Below are 18,677 nucleotides of genomic sequence, written 5' to 3'. Positions count from 1 at the left end.
CACACACACACACACACACAAAGAGACAAGACAAAGGACAACATTTGAAAAAAATGTTTTATTTTTGATACATAATACAAATTTTATGATGTTCTGCCAGTGTTTGTTATATATTCTCACTTGCATGTGTCCTTAAAGGTGAAGTGTGTCATTTTATTTATTTATTGCAAAAGTAACAAGATTATCCGGTCCCAATGTTTCCTTCCCGATGCTAAACATCGTGAGTCTCGGCCCAAACTCATGAAACGAGTCAGACGAAAGTGTCACTCTTCAAGAAGTCCATCATAAACGAGTGTGTCTCGAGCGTCAGACGAAACACAGTAAACGCTGTCGTGTTCTCTAGCGTTCGGATGCTGGTGTTCGGGAACACACTCTGTGTGTGTGTGACGCTTCTGGAGGGATTAAACCAAATCATTCTGATCACACACTTCGACTTTCAGAAACACCAAACCAACATTAGAGATGCTGCAACGCCATTGGTCCGCTGGTTACTCCAGTTATCCAATCACAGCTGACGCTGAGGCAAAGTCATATGAGTTTATTAAGGGATTTATTCAGTAAATGTGTTTCCATCTTAGTTTATGCGCGTGACTTCTTATCGAATAAAATAATCATCTGACTCAATAGAGCATTTTCTTGCGTATTTTTAGAATTCGTGTATCTTGGCATTTCCGTCCAACAATCTTACGAGACATTCCAAAATTCACATGGAAACACAGCTATTGACTGACTTAAGGTCCTTGCACACCGAGTCCGAAATTTTCACATGCATTTTTTCGTATTCATCATTTGGTGGCTCTGTCAAAACACTTCTCCAGATGTTTGCTAATGCTACGGACGCGAAAAACGCAGGAAATCAAACCTGATCCGAATTTTTATACGACCGACGAAAGTGTGTAAACGTGATTGACACAACATGAGGTTGTATTTATTTTTTCGGACGAGAATTTGGGACTCAGTGTGCAAGTGACTGAACATGAAACCTGAAGACACACTTTACCTTAAAGCTACACTGTGTGAGATTTTCTCCCATCTAGTGGTGAAATTGTATATGACTACCAACTGAATATTACTCTCTAGCCCCTCCCATTCCGAGGGTGTTTTAACTCCTACGGTGGCCGTATTATTCCAGTCGCGAGTAATCTCCCCCGCGCAGTCGTCACGGTGCCACTGAGTGTAAAAGCGCGAAAGGCGAAGCTTGAATTTCCACATATGTCCCTCTTTGGCTAATGTATTTTCAAGATGGAGGCGCAACATGGCTGCCGCCATTCGAGCGACTCGCTCACATGTATTCTGAATGGCAGATTCTACGCTTGCGAGAATACTTGATTTGTTGGTGGAAGTAATTACACATGAATGAGCACATCCAATTTTGAAAGAACAAAGTGTTTTTTGCTAAGAATCAACTTAAAAAAATTACACAGTGTAGCTTTAAATAACATTCAGAAACTCTTGTGTTATATCATGTTCCCCACAAGAGTTCGGCAAAGACAACCAATGTAAGATATTTTGAGCTGAATTAAAAGGTTTATGCATGAAATTGTGAGTTATTTTGAATTTAAGTTAAAAGAATGTGAGGAATGTGCTCAAATTACTATTTATTTATTATTTGTTGATCAAATCTAGTAATTTAAAGGTAAATAAAATAAAAAAGAACAAAAAAAATTGCATTAAAAAATAGAAAAGATGTTATCAAAATGAAATCGGGTCTTTTTGACTCGCGAGGGAAAGCAGCGTTACAAAGTGCGAGGGAAGATTAACATTCAGAATCTCTTGTACATTCATGCACTGGCCACAGTGTTCACAATCCACTCCACGAAGACGGACACCCGTGTGTAGATCCCGTACACGCCGGCGTCTGCGCAGCCTTTCCCCCAGCTCACGATCCCAGTCAGAAACCATGTGTTCCGGTAGCGTGTGACTAGCGGGCCGCCGCTGTCCCCCTGACAGGAGTCTCGGCCGCCCTCGCGGAACCCGGCACACAGCATGTTCCTGCTCACCTTCAGGCCCGACTGAGCCCGACACTCGTCCAGCGAGACCTTCGGCACCTCCAGCTTCTGCAGAACCACAGACACCGGGCCCGACTGGGTCAGGCGACCCCAGCCGCTCACCGTCGACATGCGCACCGATGCTAGCGTGCGAATGAACGTGCCGTTGGCGGGAGGAAGGCAGATCGGCACGGCGTAGCGGTCCAGCTTGACGGGGCTGACGAGACGTAGCAGAGCGATATCACTGTCGGCGCTGGAGTGGTTATACCACGGGTGGACCAACACTTTAGACACTTTCCTCATCTGTTCGGTTCCTTCGTCTTTATCGAGGATGTGTTCGCCTACAGGAGGAGACAAAACAACACCGAAAGATGAGATCTGAGAGGAGGAACATCAACAGTACCAAAACTCCTCGCATTTATGATCTTTATTAGAGTTACACTTAACAAACCCCTCTTAAGTAACTTCTTACCGACTGTCACTTGTAAGATGGCTGGATCCTTATTCCAGACACAATGAGCTGCAGTGAGAATCCACTGGGGATTTAGAAGAACACCACCGCATTTAAAGACTCCAGAGAGCTGTAGCGAAGCCTGTGGAGAACACACACACATATAGCGGTTCTTTATTGGCATCGATGTTGCCATGAAGAACCTTTAACATACAGTCAAATCTAAATTTCACCTTCAATATTTCTCACATTATCACAGTTTATTTGCTATAGTTTAGAAAATGGTAATAAAATATGACAAGAACTCAAAGTTAAACTGTGTCTGAACAAATTCCTCTTGATAATGTCAGAAAACTTCAAAGTGGTCAAAGTGTCTGAATAATTTTTAGTCCCAAATTTCTATAACTTTTACTGGTAGTCTCTGTATGAAGAATTATTGGGTGTAATATGTCATAGTTTACTTTATTTTGCTCTCCTCACTTACAGAAATGAACTATAGTGTCCTGATCACACTAGTGAAACAATTTCACAAAAGATATCTGGTGTCTGAGTAATGTTTGGTTCGACTGTATATTGAACCTTTCCATTCCACAAAAGGTTCTTAAAATGTTCTTCACACTAAGAAAAAATGGTTCTTTACGGAAAGGTTCTTTGAGGAACCCAGAATGGTTCTTCGAATCACTGCAAAAAAACACCTTTATTTTCAAGAGTGTACAGAGAAAGACTTTCTGATCATTGATAATGTGCTTCAATGATGAATCCTCACCTGCCACGGACACTGTCCTTTCGGACACACGTCCCCCCTCACAATCCTGGGACTCACACCCTTCTCCACCAGACGGCCACATGGGAACCCGTCTGAGAAACACAACATGGGATTACGAGGACAACACTGAGGCCTTACAGCACAAAACAGGAGGATTTACTGTTCTCTAGCGCATTAAAGTGCACTGGACCCATTCGAATACGCGTACTACTTCCCTACTATTACAGTGGGCGGGAAAAGAGGAGTGTGTTTGGATTCACAGACCCGGATGACCTACTTCTCCCAAAGCGATCTTTCAATCTGATGGACGCTTTTCTATCCCATGAGGCCATGGGAGAAGAGTTATGAATAAGTACATAATACTTTTTTTAACAGTCACAATGTAAGTTTCTTATTCAAATGAAGTACCTACTAAAATACACTCTCAAAAGTAAAGGTTCTAAAAGGGGATTTTCCCAGAGGTTATCCAGAGAAAGTTATCAGTTCTTAAAGGGATAGTTCACCAAAAAATTTAAATTCTTTCATCATTTACTCCACATGTCGTTTCAAACCCGTAAGATTTTCAGGAACCCAAATAAAGATATTTTTAATGAAACCTGAGAGCTTTCTGTCCCTCCATTGACAGCGACGCAACTACCACTTTCACGCTTCAAAAAGATCATAAAGAGATCGTAAAACTAATCTATATGAATCGAGCGGTTTAGTCCAGATATTCTGAAGAGACTCGATCGCTTTTATTCACATTTAAACATTCATCAACTGTGGTAAACGGAAGCTCAAGCATGTTCGCTTGACGTGCGAGAACCAGTGAGGTTCATTCTCGTGTTACGCAGCGCGTTTGAGCTTCTGTTTATGTTCAATGATCAATGTTAAATGTGCATAAAAGCCTAAATTCAATCTGTTCATCATTAAAGCGATCGAGCCTCTTCAGAAAATCTGTACTAAACCGCTCGATTCATATGGATTAGTTTTACGATCTCTTTATGATCTTTTTGAAGCGTGAAAGTGGTAGTTGCGTCGCTGTCAATGGAGGGACAGAAAACTCTGTGTTCCGAAGATGAACACAATTTTACGGTTTCGAACGACATCAGGGTGAGTAAAGGCCATTTTACTTAGTGTTAAGAATATTTTAAAAACCTTTTTGCGCCAAAAGGAATCTTTTGTAGAATGGAAAGATTCTGTGGATGTTAAAGGTTCTTTATAGAACCGATTGATGCCAATAAAGAACCTTTAATTTTAAGAGTGTATGAAATTTTGGACACAGTGACTGTTGGAAATATCCTATACTGTGCTAGTGCAGTTTACAGTGTGTTTAAAGCTCAGTTCACGAGTTCCTTTGCCCATATAATCTTTAAAGCAGAGGTCTTCAATCCTGCTCCTGGAGGGCCACTGTCCTGCAGAGTTTAGTTCCAACCTGCTTCAGCACACCTGCCTTTGAATACTCAAGCGATTCTGAAGAGCTTGATGAGCTGATTCAGGTGTGTTTGATTAGGGTTGGAATTAAACTTTGCAGGACAGTGGCCCTCCAGGAGCAGGATTGAAGACCTCTGCTTTAAAGGGTAACTAAACCAACTTTTTTTTGTTAATGATCTGTAAGAATGGGGCTTTATTAGTGCTGTTCATTGATTCGAGTAACATTTTTGACATTTGGGTATAAAGTGTTTTAATTCTACAATATATAGTGTAAAAATGTCTGAGTGCTGCCCTCTTCAGGTTGAACGGTGGCTACTGCAGTTGAATTTTCCTTTTGGATGTTTGCGGTACTACATGACCTAAGCAGGTTCCAGCTCACCACGCCCTTGGTATGATGAGCTAGCGTAGATTTATCTGTATTTAGTACAGTGGTCTGGAGGGTACGTAGGTGTAGTGTTGCTGGTTGCAACAGCACTGCTGGACCTCATAGCTTTCCAGCAGACTTGGAAATTAGGCAGCAGTGGTTGCATGCACTTGGCCTGGAAGACCGTGAGTTCCTGCCTAGAGCTCAAGTGTGCAACCTGCATTTTACGCGGGATTGCTTCTCCAACGCAATAGAGGTGGACATGGGCTTCTCCACACAGCTCACGCTGAGAAGCGACGCAGTGCCAAACGCTGCTCTTCCTGCATGGACTCCACCACCGCAACAGCGTCTTGATGTGAGTGATCATATATATTTTAATCACAATTTATGGTTAGGCTAAAGTTAATCCTCTGGGGTCGACAAACGTGCCGGCGCATTTTGCTGGATTTTTTCACACAGTGGCAAAATATGAAAATGCCTACAGCAACTCGATAAAACTCATCAGATGCATGTACTTCACGTCGTCTTGCGACCCTGTGAGTCACTCTCCATTTTAGAGTCTGACAGCAGCTGTCAATTAATCCGTCACTGGGGGTCTCAGGTGCACGCCCCCCGCTCAGCCCCGCCCTCAGTTCGTCCCCTCTATCTCCGCTGGGGTCTGCCCACTTTTCCAGCATTTTTCAAATATTGCCAGTGGGTGGAGTCAGGCTCTGACCAGGGGCTTAGGAGGAGGAGTATAGTAGCGAGATCTGAATCATGCAGGTGGAGCTGGGAGGAGGAGTATAGTGGCGCGATGCCAGAATCATGCAGGTGGAGCTGGGAGGAGGAGTATAGTGGCGAGATGCCAGAATCATGCAGGTGGAGCTGGGAGGAGGAGTATAGTGGCGCGATGCCAGAATCATGCAGGTGGAGCTGGGAGGAGGAGTATAGTGGCGAGATGCCAGAATCATGCAGGTGGAGCTGGGAGGAGGAGTATAGTGGCGCGATGCCAGAATCATGCAGGTGGAGCTGGGAGGAGGAGTATAGTGGCGCGATGCCAGAATCATGCAGGTGGAGCTGGGAGGAGGAGTATAGTGGCGCGATGCCAGAATCATGCAGGTGGAGCTGGGAGGAGGAGTATAGTGGCGCGATGCCAGAATCATGCAGGTGGAGCTGGGAGGAGGAGTATAGTGGCGCGATGCCAGAATCATGCAGGTGGAGCTGGGAGGAGGAGTATAGTGGCGAGATGCCAGAATCATGCAGGTGGAGCTGGGAGGAGGAGTATAGTGGCGCGATGCCAGAATCATGCAGGTGGAGCTGGGAGGAGGAGTATAGTGGCGCGATGCCAGAATCATGCAGGTGGAGCTGGGAGGAGGAGTATAGTGGCGCGATGCCAGAATCATGCAGGTGGAGCTGGGAGGAGGAGAGACGCCAGAAAAGCGGATGCCGGAGCAAGCTTATACACTCCCGCGGTTAATTGAAAGATTAGATGGGTTCACTCCTATTGAAATTACGTTGTGAACTTCACTTTTTGAATTTTCTGTATGCATGAAATCCCTGCATGACCAGCTACAGCTTTTAAACAAAATGTCAAATAACCATTTTTATTTCTGAGTTGATAACTGCAGTAGCACACTACTCTGTGTGTGTGTGTGTGTGTGTGTGTGTGTGTGTGTGTGTGTGAGAGAGAGACGCACCCTGTGGCACGCAGCTGCTGTTGTCCGTGTGCAGTGTGTATCCAGGAGCACAGTCGCAGCGATGGGTCGAGTCAGTGATCTCCACACAGAAGTGATCACAGCCGCCGTTCCTGTACAAACATCCGTAGGAACTCCCTAGGAATATTTCTGTGGGACGGACGACAGGATTTAAAGATGAGTAGATGTTCAGCTGTGTGACGCTGCTGATGTGTGTGTGTGTGTGTGTGTGTGTGTGTGTGTGTGTGTGTGTGTGTGTGTGTGTGTGTGTGTCACCTTTGTCACAGTGTCGCCCCTCGAAGTTCACTGGGCAGATGCAGACGTATGTGTTCTTCTGATCCACACATGTGGCCCCGTTCTGACACGCTGCCGACTGACAGAAGTCCACCTCTGAAGAGCCAAACAACACATTCACACGATCAGAACACACGGAGAGGTTGCCAGGTCGTTGCTATGGAGTTCTTAGTGGTTGTCAGGTCATTGCTATGGAGTTCTGAGTGGTTGTCAGGTCGTTGCTCTGTGGTTCTGAGTGGTTGTCAGGTCGTTGCTCTGTGGTTCTGAGTGGTTGTCAGGTCGTTGCTCTGTGGTTCTGAGTGGTTGTCAGGTCATTGCTATGTGGTTCTGAGTGGTTGTCAGGTCGTTGCTATGGAGTTCTGAGTGGTTGTCAGGTCATTGCTATGGAGTTCTGAGTGGTTGTCAGGTCGTTGCTATGTGGTTCTGAGTGGTTGTCAGGTCATTGCTATGGAGTTCTGAGTGGTTGTCAGGTCATTGCTATGGAGTTCTGAGTGGTTGTCAGGTCGTTGCTATGTGGTTCTGAGTGGTTGTCAGGTCATTGCTATGGAGTTCTGAGTGGTTGTCAGGTCATTGCTATGCAGTTGCTAAGGAGTTAATTTCTAACTTGTCAAATTTTATGTGCAACATTTTAAAAAGTTGTCAATAATTTTGAACAGAATTTTCTAGCATGTATAACTACTGATGAAATGTAACGTATAGTTTTATGAGATGTGTGTGTGTCGCATGTAAGCACTGGTTCACCTGTGTATCTCTTCCAGAATTCCTCCTGAAACACAACAGGAGAATCTGTTAGATCTCCATCAGCTCTTCTGCTGAACGAACAGCAGGCTAGTTTTAGTTCTGCTCACCAGTTGTTCGGGGACGCTGAAGATCTCTCGGGCCTCCTCATGCGAGCACACCTCCTCCAGACACTCTCGCTCCAGATCTCCCAGCTTCAGCTCCTCCAGGAACGAGTTCTCCCGTCGGACACGCTGCCGGAGCGCCCGGCTGGCCTCGGACTTACTGAGGAACACTGCAGATGACATTATACATTCACTGTCGCCTCTGGCTTTTGTCTAGCTTAGTTGGGGACATTTAATTTAATATTCAACAATATTATTGATCTCCTGCACTGACACCATTATATGAGAACTGAACTGAGCTGGACGATGACATCACTGTTTACTCCAGAGAGGCTGTATATATATGAATTAACTGAATTAATAACTTTTTTACAACAGAAATGAACCATCACTGAACTTACTTAAGCTGGACTGAGACACTATTTTCTTCTACAAACAAACTTTGTTGCATTATTTTCCTGTTATCTCTGTAAAGCTGCTCTGAAACACACTGTGTTGTAAAAAGCGCTATATAAATAAAGATGACTTGACACACACACACACACACACACACACACACACACACACACACACAGGTGATCCAGACACACGCTCACCTGACGGGAGCCCGAAGCATTCTGGGACGGCGAGCAGCGCCAGGATCATGTAGAAGAGCTTCACTGTGTTCAGCTTGGACTCCATGATGGTTTATCTCCTGGTCGAAGTCTGAAACTCTCTGAGCTCTCACTGCTCTGGACACTCGTGGGCGTTCGGACAGAAGATCATTGCACAATAATCCTGTGTGACTGAAGCGCTTCTGTGTGTCGCCAGCAGGGGGAGCCACTGACACACACACACACACACACACACACACACTGATGCTCAGACCAACAGAAGCACCTGTCAGTGTTTTAATGTCTCGAAGTGTTGAATACATCATTCTGTATTAGTTCTTCGTCTTCACAATGTTCTGCCTTTATTTCAGCACAAACTGCTTTTACATATTCATCAATATTATTGATCTCCTGCATTGACACCATTATATGAGAACTGAACTGAGCTGGACGATGACATCACGGTTTTCTCCAGAACTAAATTAATAATAATTAAAAAATAATAATTACAGCAGAAATGAAGCATCACTGAACTTCCTTAAGCTGGACTGTGACGCTATTCTCTTCTGGAAACAAATCTCTGTAAAGCTGCTCTGAAACACGTGAGTCACTACATCCAGATGCTATAGTGTTTCTGTGCACAGAATGTCAAAGTGTGCTGTCATCATCATTCACTCGCCCTCATGTTTTGGTCCATACAATGGAAGTCAATGGGGTCCAATGTTGTTTTGTGTTCCACAGTAGAGAGAGTCATACAGGTTTGGAAAAAACGCGAGGGAGAGTAAATTATGATAATTGTAATCCCTTTCAGTGCAGTTTCCTTTGACTTAAATGAGCTGGTGAACATTCAAACAGTGTTTAGCATTTGCATAATGATTCATATATGGCATATATCACTATATCTGGCCTCACAGCGTCTCTGACTTTCATTTAGCTAAAGCTATATAAGAAGCGCTGTGGTTTCCGTCTCGAGTTTAAACTGTAGTTTAGATCAGAACTCTGCGTGTGTCGAGCTACTGGAGGACTGAAGTCTCGTCTGTGAGACCACAACGAGATGTGTGTGTGGTTTACACTGAGACGCTGCAAACAACACACTGAGTAAAGCAAAGACACACACACACACACACACACACACACACACACACACACACACACACACACACACACACACACACACACACACACACACACACACACACACACACACACACACACACACTGCTGGCAGCTCTGAGTAAAGCAAAGACACACACACTCACACACACACACACACACACACACACACACACTCACACACACACACACACACACACACACACACACACACACACACACACACACACACACACACACACACACACACACACACTCACTGCTGGCAGCTCTGAGTAAAGCAAAGACACACACACTCACACACACACACACACACACACACACACACACACACACACACACTCACTGCTGGCAGCTCTGAGTAAAGCAAAGACACACACACTCACATCAAATAATAATAATAATAATAATACATTTGATTTGTAACGTACTTTATATTTAAGCAAAATCCCAAAGTGCTACAATTTAAAAACAACAAACCAAAAAATTCAAATCAATCAAAAATAAACAAAACACAAAAGCTTGTTCAGCTTCACAACATGTGCAAATAATCTGAATCAGAAGATAATTTATAGTAGAGCTGATAATAATCACGATCACAGGTCGAATGATACATTAAAGTAGCAAGAAAACATAATAATGCATAATCAGACACAAAATGTAACAGGCGTTATAGGGGAGCGCGGGGCTAGTTGTCACACACGTGTTTAAACACTTCCACACGTTAGCATGACGAAACTTAGTGTATTTACTAGTTGCCATATCAACACTATATAGAGAAAAAATTGCGCCAAAATAAATTTTTTGGGAAGATATCCATAGACATTTATCAGACCATAGCAAAAGTAAATTTCTTAAGTTAATTTTTCATCTCTATTTTTTGTGTTTATTTAAAATTAGACAAATCTGATATTATTTTAATCTCCAATATGTTATATAACAGTTGAGATAGTTCTTTAATGCTTCGCTAACTAGCAGAAGACACTAGCCGGGGTTAAACCCCAGTTGTGCAGGCGGGGGCATGTTGTCACACTGCGTTACAATGAGCCAACATTAGAAATATGCTATTATATTCTATACTTTTATTCATTCTATTGAGAAAGCATGAGAAAAGGGTGAATAAAGACTGAGAGTCACTAATTATTTATTTGTTTTGAACTATGTTGTATGGCTGTGTTTTCATGTGTTCGTAGTCGAAACTCAGAAATGAGTTTATATTTAATTATTAAAAAATGCCATTATTTTATATGAAAAAGTTAATAATTGTATTTTATATAGAAAATATTTTAGTTTGTCTTGTATATATTTTTTATTAGATCAAATAACATTTTAATCTGTCATATGGTCATGTTACAGTGTACCCCACCTATGGGGCATGTTGTCACATTTCACTTCCATTCTTTCGGGGTATATCAAGAAAAAAGTATATACTGTATTAATAAAACAAAAACACATAATTGTACTAGACATGTGGGAAATTAATGTGGGAAAAAATAAATACTCTGAACCCATAAGTAGATTTACACAAACTGAGAAAGTCAAAAAGTGTTACTTTGTGTCCCGCTCTCCCCTACATCACATTCTGCAACACTGTATCGGATACGGGAGATTGGGTAGACAAAAGAAAGATAGTTTTGCTTCAAACTCTATAATAAACCCTTCAATTTTAAATAAAATAATTTAATTTAATGACGAGTAACAAGTTAAACTATAAGAGTGTTTTAAAAACGTACAATAGTGCCAGAAGTGGCACACCAGCAAAATAAATATCGTGTATATTTTAAATATGAGGGAAGAACAAATATAAACTTGGTGTTTATCTGATATAATTATTTGGGGATGAAAATGCAAACTTCAGCTACAGGTTTTATTTTACTAGCACAAAAAATGCATAAAGCGGACAGAATAAGTTATTAATATTTGGTTGATTCTCTTATGTTTCATAATTTGCATGTTTCTTGTATTCTGTTTCATACACAATATGATTACACAATCTTGGTCACACTTTAGTTCAGGGTGTAATTCACAACACTATTAACTCTGGCCTCAATAACTCCTAATTACTGCTGTCAGTCAGTGCGGTTATTAAGATTATGATTGTAGGATTAAGGGATGTAGAATATGATCATGCAGAATAAGGCATTAATAAGTGCTTTATTCGTACTAATAAACAGCCGATATCCTAATCCTAGTAATATCATGATAATTAAAACCCCTAACTGAACCCTAAACTAAAGTGTGACCAACATCTTTAACACATTTATAATAATATTTCAACAAATGTTCCTCGGCCGCGCGTCACTTCTGGCCTCGACTGTAAATACGTTAGCTTTAGGAAAGAAGCTGAAGCTGTTCTGATATAATCCAGATATCTGATCATTATTACTCCGTCTTTATAACAGATGCAGTTCTAATGCTAGAATTATGCAAGTAGGTCATGAAGCGCAGATGAGGGGAAGTCAAGCTGGAAACCTCATCTGTGGCGGCACTTCCTGTGTGTGTGTGTGCGTGTGTGTGTGTGTGTGAGAGAGTGAGTATGAGTGTGCGTATGAGTGTGTGTGTGTGTGTGAGAGAGTGAGTATGAGGGTGCGTATGAGTGTGTGTGTGTGTGTGTGTGTGAGAGAGTGAGTATGAGTGTGTGTGAGAGAGTGAGTATGAGGGTGCGTATGAGTGTGTGTGTGTGTGTGTGAGAGAGAGAGTGAGTATGAGGGTGCGTATGAGTGTGTGTGTGTGTGTGTGTGTGTGTGTGTGAGTGTGTGTGTGAGTGTGTGTGAGTGAGTGTGAGTATGTGTGAGTATGAGTGTGTGTGTGAGAGAGAGTGAGTATGAGGGTGCGTATGAGTGTGTGTGTGTGTGTGTGTGAGAGAGAGTGAGTATGAGTGTGCGTATGAGTGTGTGTGTTGACTGTGTTCAGGTCTCCAGATCCCGCAGGACAGCACAGATTTGCTCCGGAGCGTCCCGTAACTCGCTCTTCCACGTCTGAGGAACGGCTGAGCCGATATACGCCGCCCGCGCGCCGAGAAGAGCTCCTAACGCTGCGCCGCGGTTACAGTTCTCACCTGCGGACACACACACACACAGCGTTACACACACACACACACACCAGCAGTGCGAGTCAGAGAGAGACGCACCTCCACAGTTTGTGTTGGTCAGGATTCCCTCCGTCACATCATCATGAAAGCAGTACGCCAGATAGAAGAGGCTCGTCAGAGCTCCTGTGACACACACACACACACACACACTCTCAATCAGAGGAGCATCATGGGAAGTTCTGTTGCATTTCTTGCAAATGACTAAAAATTCTGTATTATGAATAGTTAAGGCCAGACGAGTAATTGGCCGATGTCAGTTTGTAAAGAGAGACTACACTTCTGCACACATATATATACACACACACATCTATAGACTAATCACGTAATACACACGTGTGCGCCGTCAGCGATTCACAGATTCACGTTTTTGAACGTTTACACGGAGATGATCATGCTTTTCAAAAAATGTCAAAACTTGCTCCTTGATCCTGTTTCTCAAACACTGTTGTGTGAATGAGCACCGGAGCGCATGAAGGGTTTCCTGTGAAAACGGTGTGTGTTAGCGGCCGCTAAGTTAATCACTAATGATCTTTACAACGGAAGTGAATCAATCAAAACTAACTTTATCTGGACAATAACTCTATTCTAGATCTGCTGTAAAGCCTGAACAATCTCTGTTACTGTAATCTCCTATTATCACTGTAAAGCTGCTGTGAAACACTATAGTGTTAAAGCGCTGTATAAATGAAGGAGACTCGACTTCGGCTCAGGGTTTTCCTAACCTTGTGTGTAGCAGGCGAGTCCGAGAGACTCCACGGCGCTCTGATGGACCTTCAGACGCTCAGCTGATGATGCTGGAAACCTGCTGGACACACACACACACACACACACACACACACACACACACACACACACACACACACACACACACACACACACACACTCATCAGAACCAATCACAGACATCCAAGAGCATCATATCTTAAAGAGATAGTTCACCCAAATATGAAAATTAGCCCATGATTTACTCACCCTCAAGTCATCCTAGGTGTATAAGACACTCTTCTTTAAGATGAACACAATCAGAGTTATATAAAAAATGTCCTGGCTCCTCCGAGCTTTATAATGGCAGTGAATGGCTGTTTCTGTTTTGAAGTCTATAAAAGTGCATCTGTCCATCATAAAAGTGCATCTGTCCATCATAAAAGTGCATCTGTCCATCATAAAAGTGCATCTGTCCATCATAAAAGTGCATCTATTCATCATAAAAGTGCATCTATCTATCATAAAAGTGCATCTGTCCATCATAAAAGTGCATCTATCCATCATAAAAGTGCATCTGTCCATCATAAAAGTGCATCTGTCCATCATAAAAGTGCATCTATCCATCATAAAAGTGCATCTATCCATCATAAAGTGCATCTGTCCATCATAAAAGTGCATCTATCCATCATAAAGTGCATCTGTCCATCATAAAAGTGCATCTATCCATCATAAAAGTGCATCTATCCATCATAAAAGTGCATCTGTCCATCATAAAAGTGCATCTATCCATCATAAAAGTGCATCTATCCATGATAAAAGTGCATCTGTCCATCATAAAAGTGCATCTGTCCATCATAAAAGTGCATCTATCCATCATAAAAGTGCATCTGTCCATCATAAAAGTGCATCTGTCCATCATAAAAGTGCATCTATCCATCATAAAGTGCATCTGTCCATCATAAAAGTGCATCTATCCATGATAAAAGTGCATCTGTCCATCATAAAAGTGCATCATAAAAGTGCATCTATCCATCATAAAAGTGCATCTGTCCATCATAAAAGTGCATCTGTCCATCATAAAAGTGCATCTATCCATCATAAAGTGCATCTATCCATGATAAAAGTGTATCTGTCCATCATAAAAGTGCATCTGTCCATCATAAAAGTGCATCTATCCATGATAAAAGTGCATCTATCCATCATAAAGTGCATCTGTCCATGATAAAGTGTATCTGTCCATCATAAAAGTGCATCTGTCCATCATAAAGTGCATCTATCCATCATAAAGTGTATCTGTCCATCATAAAAGTGTATCTGTCCATCATAAAAGTGCATCTATCCATGATAAAAGTGCATCTATCCATCATAAAGTGCATCTATCCATCATAAAGTGTATCTGTCCATCATAAAAGTGTATCTGTCCATCATAAAAGTGCATCTATCCATGATAAAAGTGCATCTGTCCATCATAAAAGTGCATCTGTCCATCATAAAAGTGCATCTGTCCATCATAAAAGTGCATCTGTCCATCATAAAGTGCATCTGTCCATGATAAAAGTGTATCTGTCCATCATAAAAGTGCATCTATCCATCATAAAAGTGCATCTGTCCATCATAAAAGTGCATCTATCCATGATAAAAGTGCATCTGTCCATCATAAAAGTGCATCTGTCCATCATAAAAGTGCATCTGTCCATCATAAAAGTGCATCTGTCCATCATAAAAGTGCATCTATCCATCATAAAAGTGCATCTATCCATCATAAAAGTGCATCTGTCCATCATATTTAAGACTTTCTAAAGTAAAATAACTATCTTCTGGCTTGAGTGTGAGTAAATCATAGGCTAATTTTCATTTTTGGGTGAACTACTCCTTTCATACAGTATGTGTCCTGACCTCTCGGCCCGCTGTATGAAGCGCTGACTCGCGTCCCAGGCGTCGAGCGCGGGGGATCTGAGCGCGGCCTCGGCCGTCCGTCGCAGACAGGCTCCGTTCAGCGTCGCGTGAAGCGCTCGAGCGTACAGAGACACCAGCGGCTCGAGCTGCGCGTGAGGATGAGTGAGCTTCACAAACTCCACCGCCGCAGACACCTGCGCAGACACACACACACACACACACAGACACACACACACACACACACACACACACAGACACACACACACACACGCACGCACGCACGCACGCACACACACACACACGCACACACAGGACCAGTGGATACTCGGATTAGCTGTGAGATGGTGTCAAGTCATCTTTATTTATGCAGCTTTACAGAGATAACAGGAAAATAATGCAACAAAGAACTCAGTGACAGAATGAAGAGAAAGAAAAAAAGAAGAAAAAGCATGTCACGTGACTCACTGCTTGCTCCTCATTGGCTGTGGCAGACATTAGCACGAAGGGAATGGCGGTGGGAAGGCAGCCGATGGCGTTCAGCTGTCCATCGCTGCGGGACGAGTTCAACATCCTCCTCGATCTCCGCTCCGCGAACTCCAGAACCTGCCGGACACACGGGTCACATGATGCTGACGCCAACAGTACACAAAATAGTACTTTTTTGTTATTAAAAAAAAAACAATCCCAGCCCAGGTGGTAAAAAGTTACGCAAAAGTAATGTAACGTATTACTTTTCTAAAAAAGGAACTAAGTAACGCATTAGATGTCCCAGTAGCGTTCCCCAGCACCGGCGGCGAGCGACAGGTGTGTTCCGGTGCGCTCACCTCTCTGGGGGTCGTGGGTCGCAGCTCCTTCCAGTCGCAGAAGAAGCTCCTGTGGAAGGACTCCGCGTACGTGTCGTCGTGAGAGCCGGGACTCGTCAGGAACTCCACGTAATCCGACAGAACGGCGGCTCGCGCTGCGGGATCAGCGGCGCTGGTGAACGAGCCGGCGGACAGAACCTGGGCGGCTCTCAGAGCGCACAGAACATTCAGGGTGTTCTGACCCGCGTGTAGACCTGCAGGACCGCCAGAAACACACCGTCACTGAGGGAGTTCTAGTGTACGAGTTTGAGGTGTAGTTAGGGTTAGGGTTAGGATTATAGGGGTGAGAGTGAGAGTTAGGGTTATAGGGGTGAGAGTGAGAGTTAGGGTTATAGGGGTGAGAGTTAGGGTTATAGGGGTGAGAGTGAGAGTTAGGGTTATAGGGGTGAGAGTTAGGGTTATAGGGGTGAGAGTGAGAGTTAGGGTTATAGGGGTGAGAGTGAGAGTTAGGGTTATAGGGGTGAGAGTTAGGGTTATAGGGGTGAGAGTTAGGGTTACAGGGGTGAGAGTGAGAGTTAGGGTTATAGGGGTGAGAGTGAGAGTTAGGGTTATAGGGGTGAGAGTTAGGGTTACAGGGGTGAGAGTGAGAGTTAGGGTTATAGGGGTGAGAGTGAGAGTTAGGGTTATAGGGGTGAGAGTTAGGGTTATAGGGGTGAGAGTTAGGGTTACAGGGGTGAGAGTGAGAGTTAGGGTTATAGGGGTGAGAGTTAGGGTTATAGGGGTGAGAGTGAGAGTTAGGGTTATAGGGGTGAGAGTTAGGGTTAGGGTTATAGGGGTTAGGTTTAGGGTTATAGGGGTTAGGGTTAGATGCTGCGTGAGCCGGACTAAACGCTTCTCTCTGGAGCGGCTGACCTTCAGTTTATAATGTGAAAAGTTAACATTATAATTACGTGGATTCAGATATTACAGTTCAGATGTTTCATGTGTTCTAGCTCAAGCACACCTGGTGCCGCTAATGAAGCCCTTGATTAATGAGACGACCCCTGTTCTGCAGATCTGCGCTGTTGTGAGGGATTCTGTTCAGGGCGTTGAATAATTTTGAGAATGTGGAAGTCATAAAAAGTTGTATTTTCAGTTGAATTTGGGGAAACCACTTGAAACATCTGTGGTGTTGAGCTATTTCAATTACTTTTGTTTGATTTGTTCACTGCAAACAGCTGAAAGTCTGTACATTTTGACAATAAACCCAATTTGCAATGGGGGTTGATTAATTTTGATTACAACAGTATATGTATTTTTTCACATATTTTCCTCTAAACTTTCCCCTGGACTCCGGTTTGAAAGCCCCTGATTGGTTGATGGACACCTCAGACTAGCAGGTTTCAGTCACTCATTCTTGTTACCTTGATGGTAGTGCACCGATCCACGCGGATCCATCCAGAACTTCAGCTTATCGTGCAGAATCACGTTACCCACCACAGGATCTCCAGACGAGCCGTTCAAGCGGCCGCTGCCAGCTGCACACACACACACACACACACACACACACGGTTACACACACGCGACAGGTGCGTCAGTGCACAGGTGACCGATAACACGTAACAGGAGTGTTACACACCGGTGTTTGACAGGCGGAGGATGCTGGACGGGTGTGTGTTGCGCGGTGCGTTGAAGCCCGTGATCCAGCCGCTGAAGTGTGTTCTGATGTCTGCGGTGTTATAGTACCAGTGGACCGGCATCGACATCGCATCAGCAGCACACACTCCCCACAGCGCCTCCGTGACGGCCCGACGCACCTGAGCCATGCGCACCTGACACACACACACACACACACACACACACACACACACACACACACACACACACACACACACACACACACACATTTATATTACATTTTTTATATTACATAATTTATATTACATACACATACATATAATATTATAATATTAATATTTTATTAATATTAATATTATATATATATATATATATATATATATATATATATATATATATATATATATTATAAATAAAACAATATATACCCTCACACAAACACTCACGGCAAATGTCTTGATTAAAAACACTGAGTTTAAGTTACATGAATCGTTCATCTCTACACAGACACACACTGAACATGATAAATATGAATGAACTGATCTTACTGTAAATAATGAGATCCGCTCTGCAGAGAACTGAACACACACACACTCTCTCTTTCTGTAGAAATGTGTAGAATTACATAACCGCACAATCATTGTTACAAAACCTCACCGGAAGTACACCGCATGATACATAACATACACAACTACGTCACGTGATGTAATATAAATGTGCATTTTATGCTTGTTAACGTAGATCTGTTTACAGTGTCAATACAGTACAATAAACTATTCCCATATCATGTTAAACACAGACATACATAGACGAACACTGAGTCACTGATGGACGGAGAACTCATTTCACGCGTTATTATTGTACACAAACCACACTGTACCAGCAATATTATCCAATGATAGTGTAGCTAGTACGACTGTTTCGAAAAGATGAAGGGAAACAGTAACTAAGCGATATCGTCGATCGATTGATTTTGACTCTTACTGGAACCAAAACATTCGGGAAGACCGATTCATTTTAGCGTATCGGTTCGTTCGGACAGTGTGTTTCTTCAACGAACTGATTCAG

The 18,677-nt window shown here is 43.0% G+C and overlaps 2 protein-coding genes across 5 annotated transcripts; both read right to left on the bottom strand.

The window, feature by feature from the left end:
* Positions 1–39: 39 nt before the first annotated feature.
* f7l (coagulation factor VII, like) lies at positions 40–8,560 on the bottom strand. Its single transcript, XM_082163855.1, has 8 exons — positions 8,388–8,560; positions 7,798–7,961; positions 7,691–7,715; positions 6,932–7,045; positions 6,659–6,805; positions 3,206–3,297; positions 2,461–2,581; positions 40–2,329 (listed from the first exon to the last, which is right to left on the bottom strand). The coding sequence occupies exons 1-8, from the start codon at positions 8,470–8,472 to the stop codon at positions 1,782–1,784; spliced, it is 1,296 nt and encodes a 431-aa protein (XP_082019981.1). The 5' UTR covers positions 8,473–8,560; the 3' UTR covers positions 40–1,781.
* A 3,791-nt stretch (positions 8,561–12,351) lies between these two features.
* On the bottom strand, positions 12,352–18,615 carry LOC309494475 (uncharacterized protein). Of its 4 annotated transcripts, none has more exons than XM_082163859.1 (10): positions 18,490–18,615; positions 18,158–18,187; positions 17,611–17,803; positions 17,396–17,509; positions 16,014–16,246; positions 15,655–15,792; positions 15,190–15,383; positions 13,311–13,393; positions 12,628–12,711; positions 12,352–12,555 (listed from the first exon to the last, which is right to left on the bottom strand). In XM_082163859.1, the coding sequence occupies exons 3-10, from the start codon at positions 17,795–17,797 to the stop codon at positions 12,407–12,409; spliced, it is 1,182 nt and encodes a 393-aa protein (XP_082019985.1). In that variant the 5' UTR covers positions 17,798–17,803; positions 18,158–18,187; positions 18,490–18,615; the 3' UTR covers positions 12,352–12,406. The 4 variants fall into 4 exon arrangements, with proteins under 4 accessions (XP_082019985.1, XP_082019984.1, XP_082019982.1 ...); XM_082163858.1 differs by having other exon boundaries at positions 18,158–18,206; positions 18,480–18,606; XM_082163856.1 differs by lacking the exon at positions 18,490–18,615 and having other exon boundaries at positions 18,158–18,455.
* Between the last annotated feature and the right edge of the window lie 62 nt (positions 18,616–18,677).

This window comes from Leuciscus leuciscus (genome assembly GCF_965113295.1).
Source record: "Leuciscus leuciscus genome assembly, chromosome: 3".
In the NCBI taxonomy this organism is placed as follows: Eukaryota; Metazoa; Chordata; class Actinopteri; order Cypriniformes; family Leuciscidae; genus Leuciscus; species Leuciscus leuciscus.
Note: the sequence above shows the minus strand (reverse complement) of the source record. Positions and strands in the feature narration are given on the sequence as shown.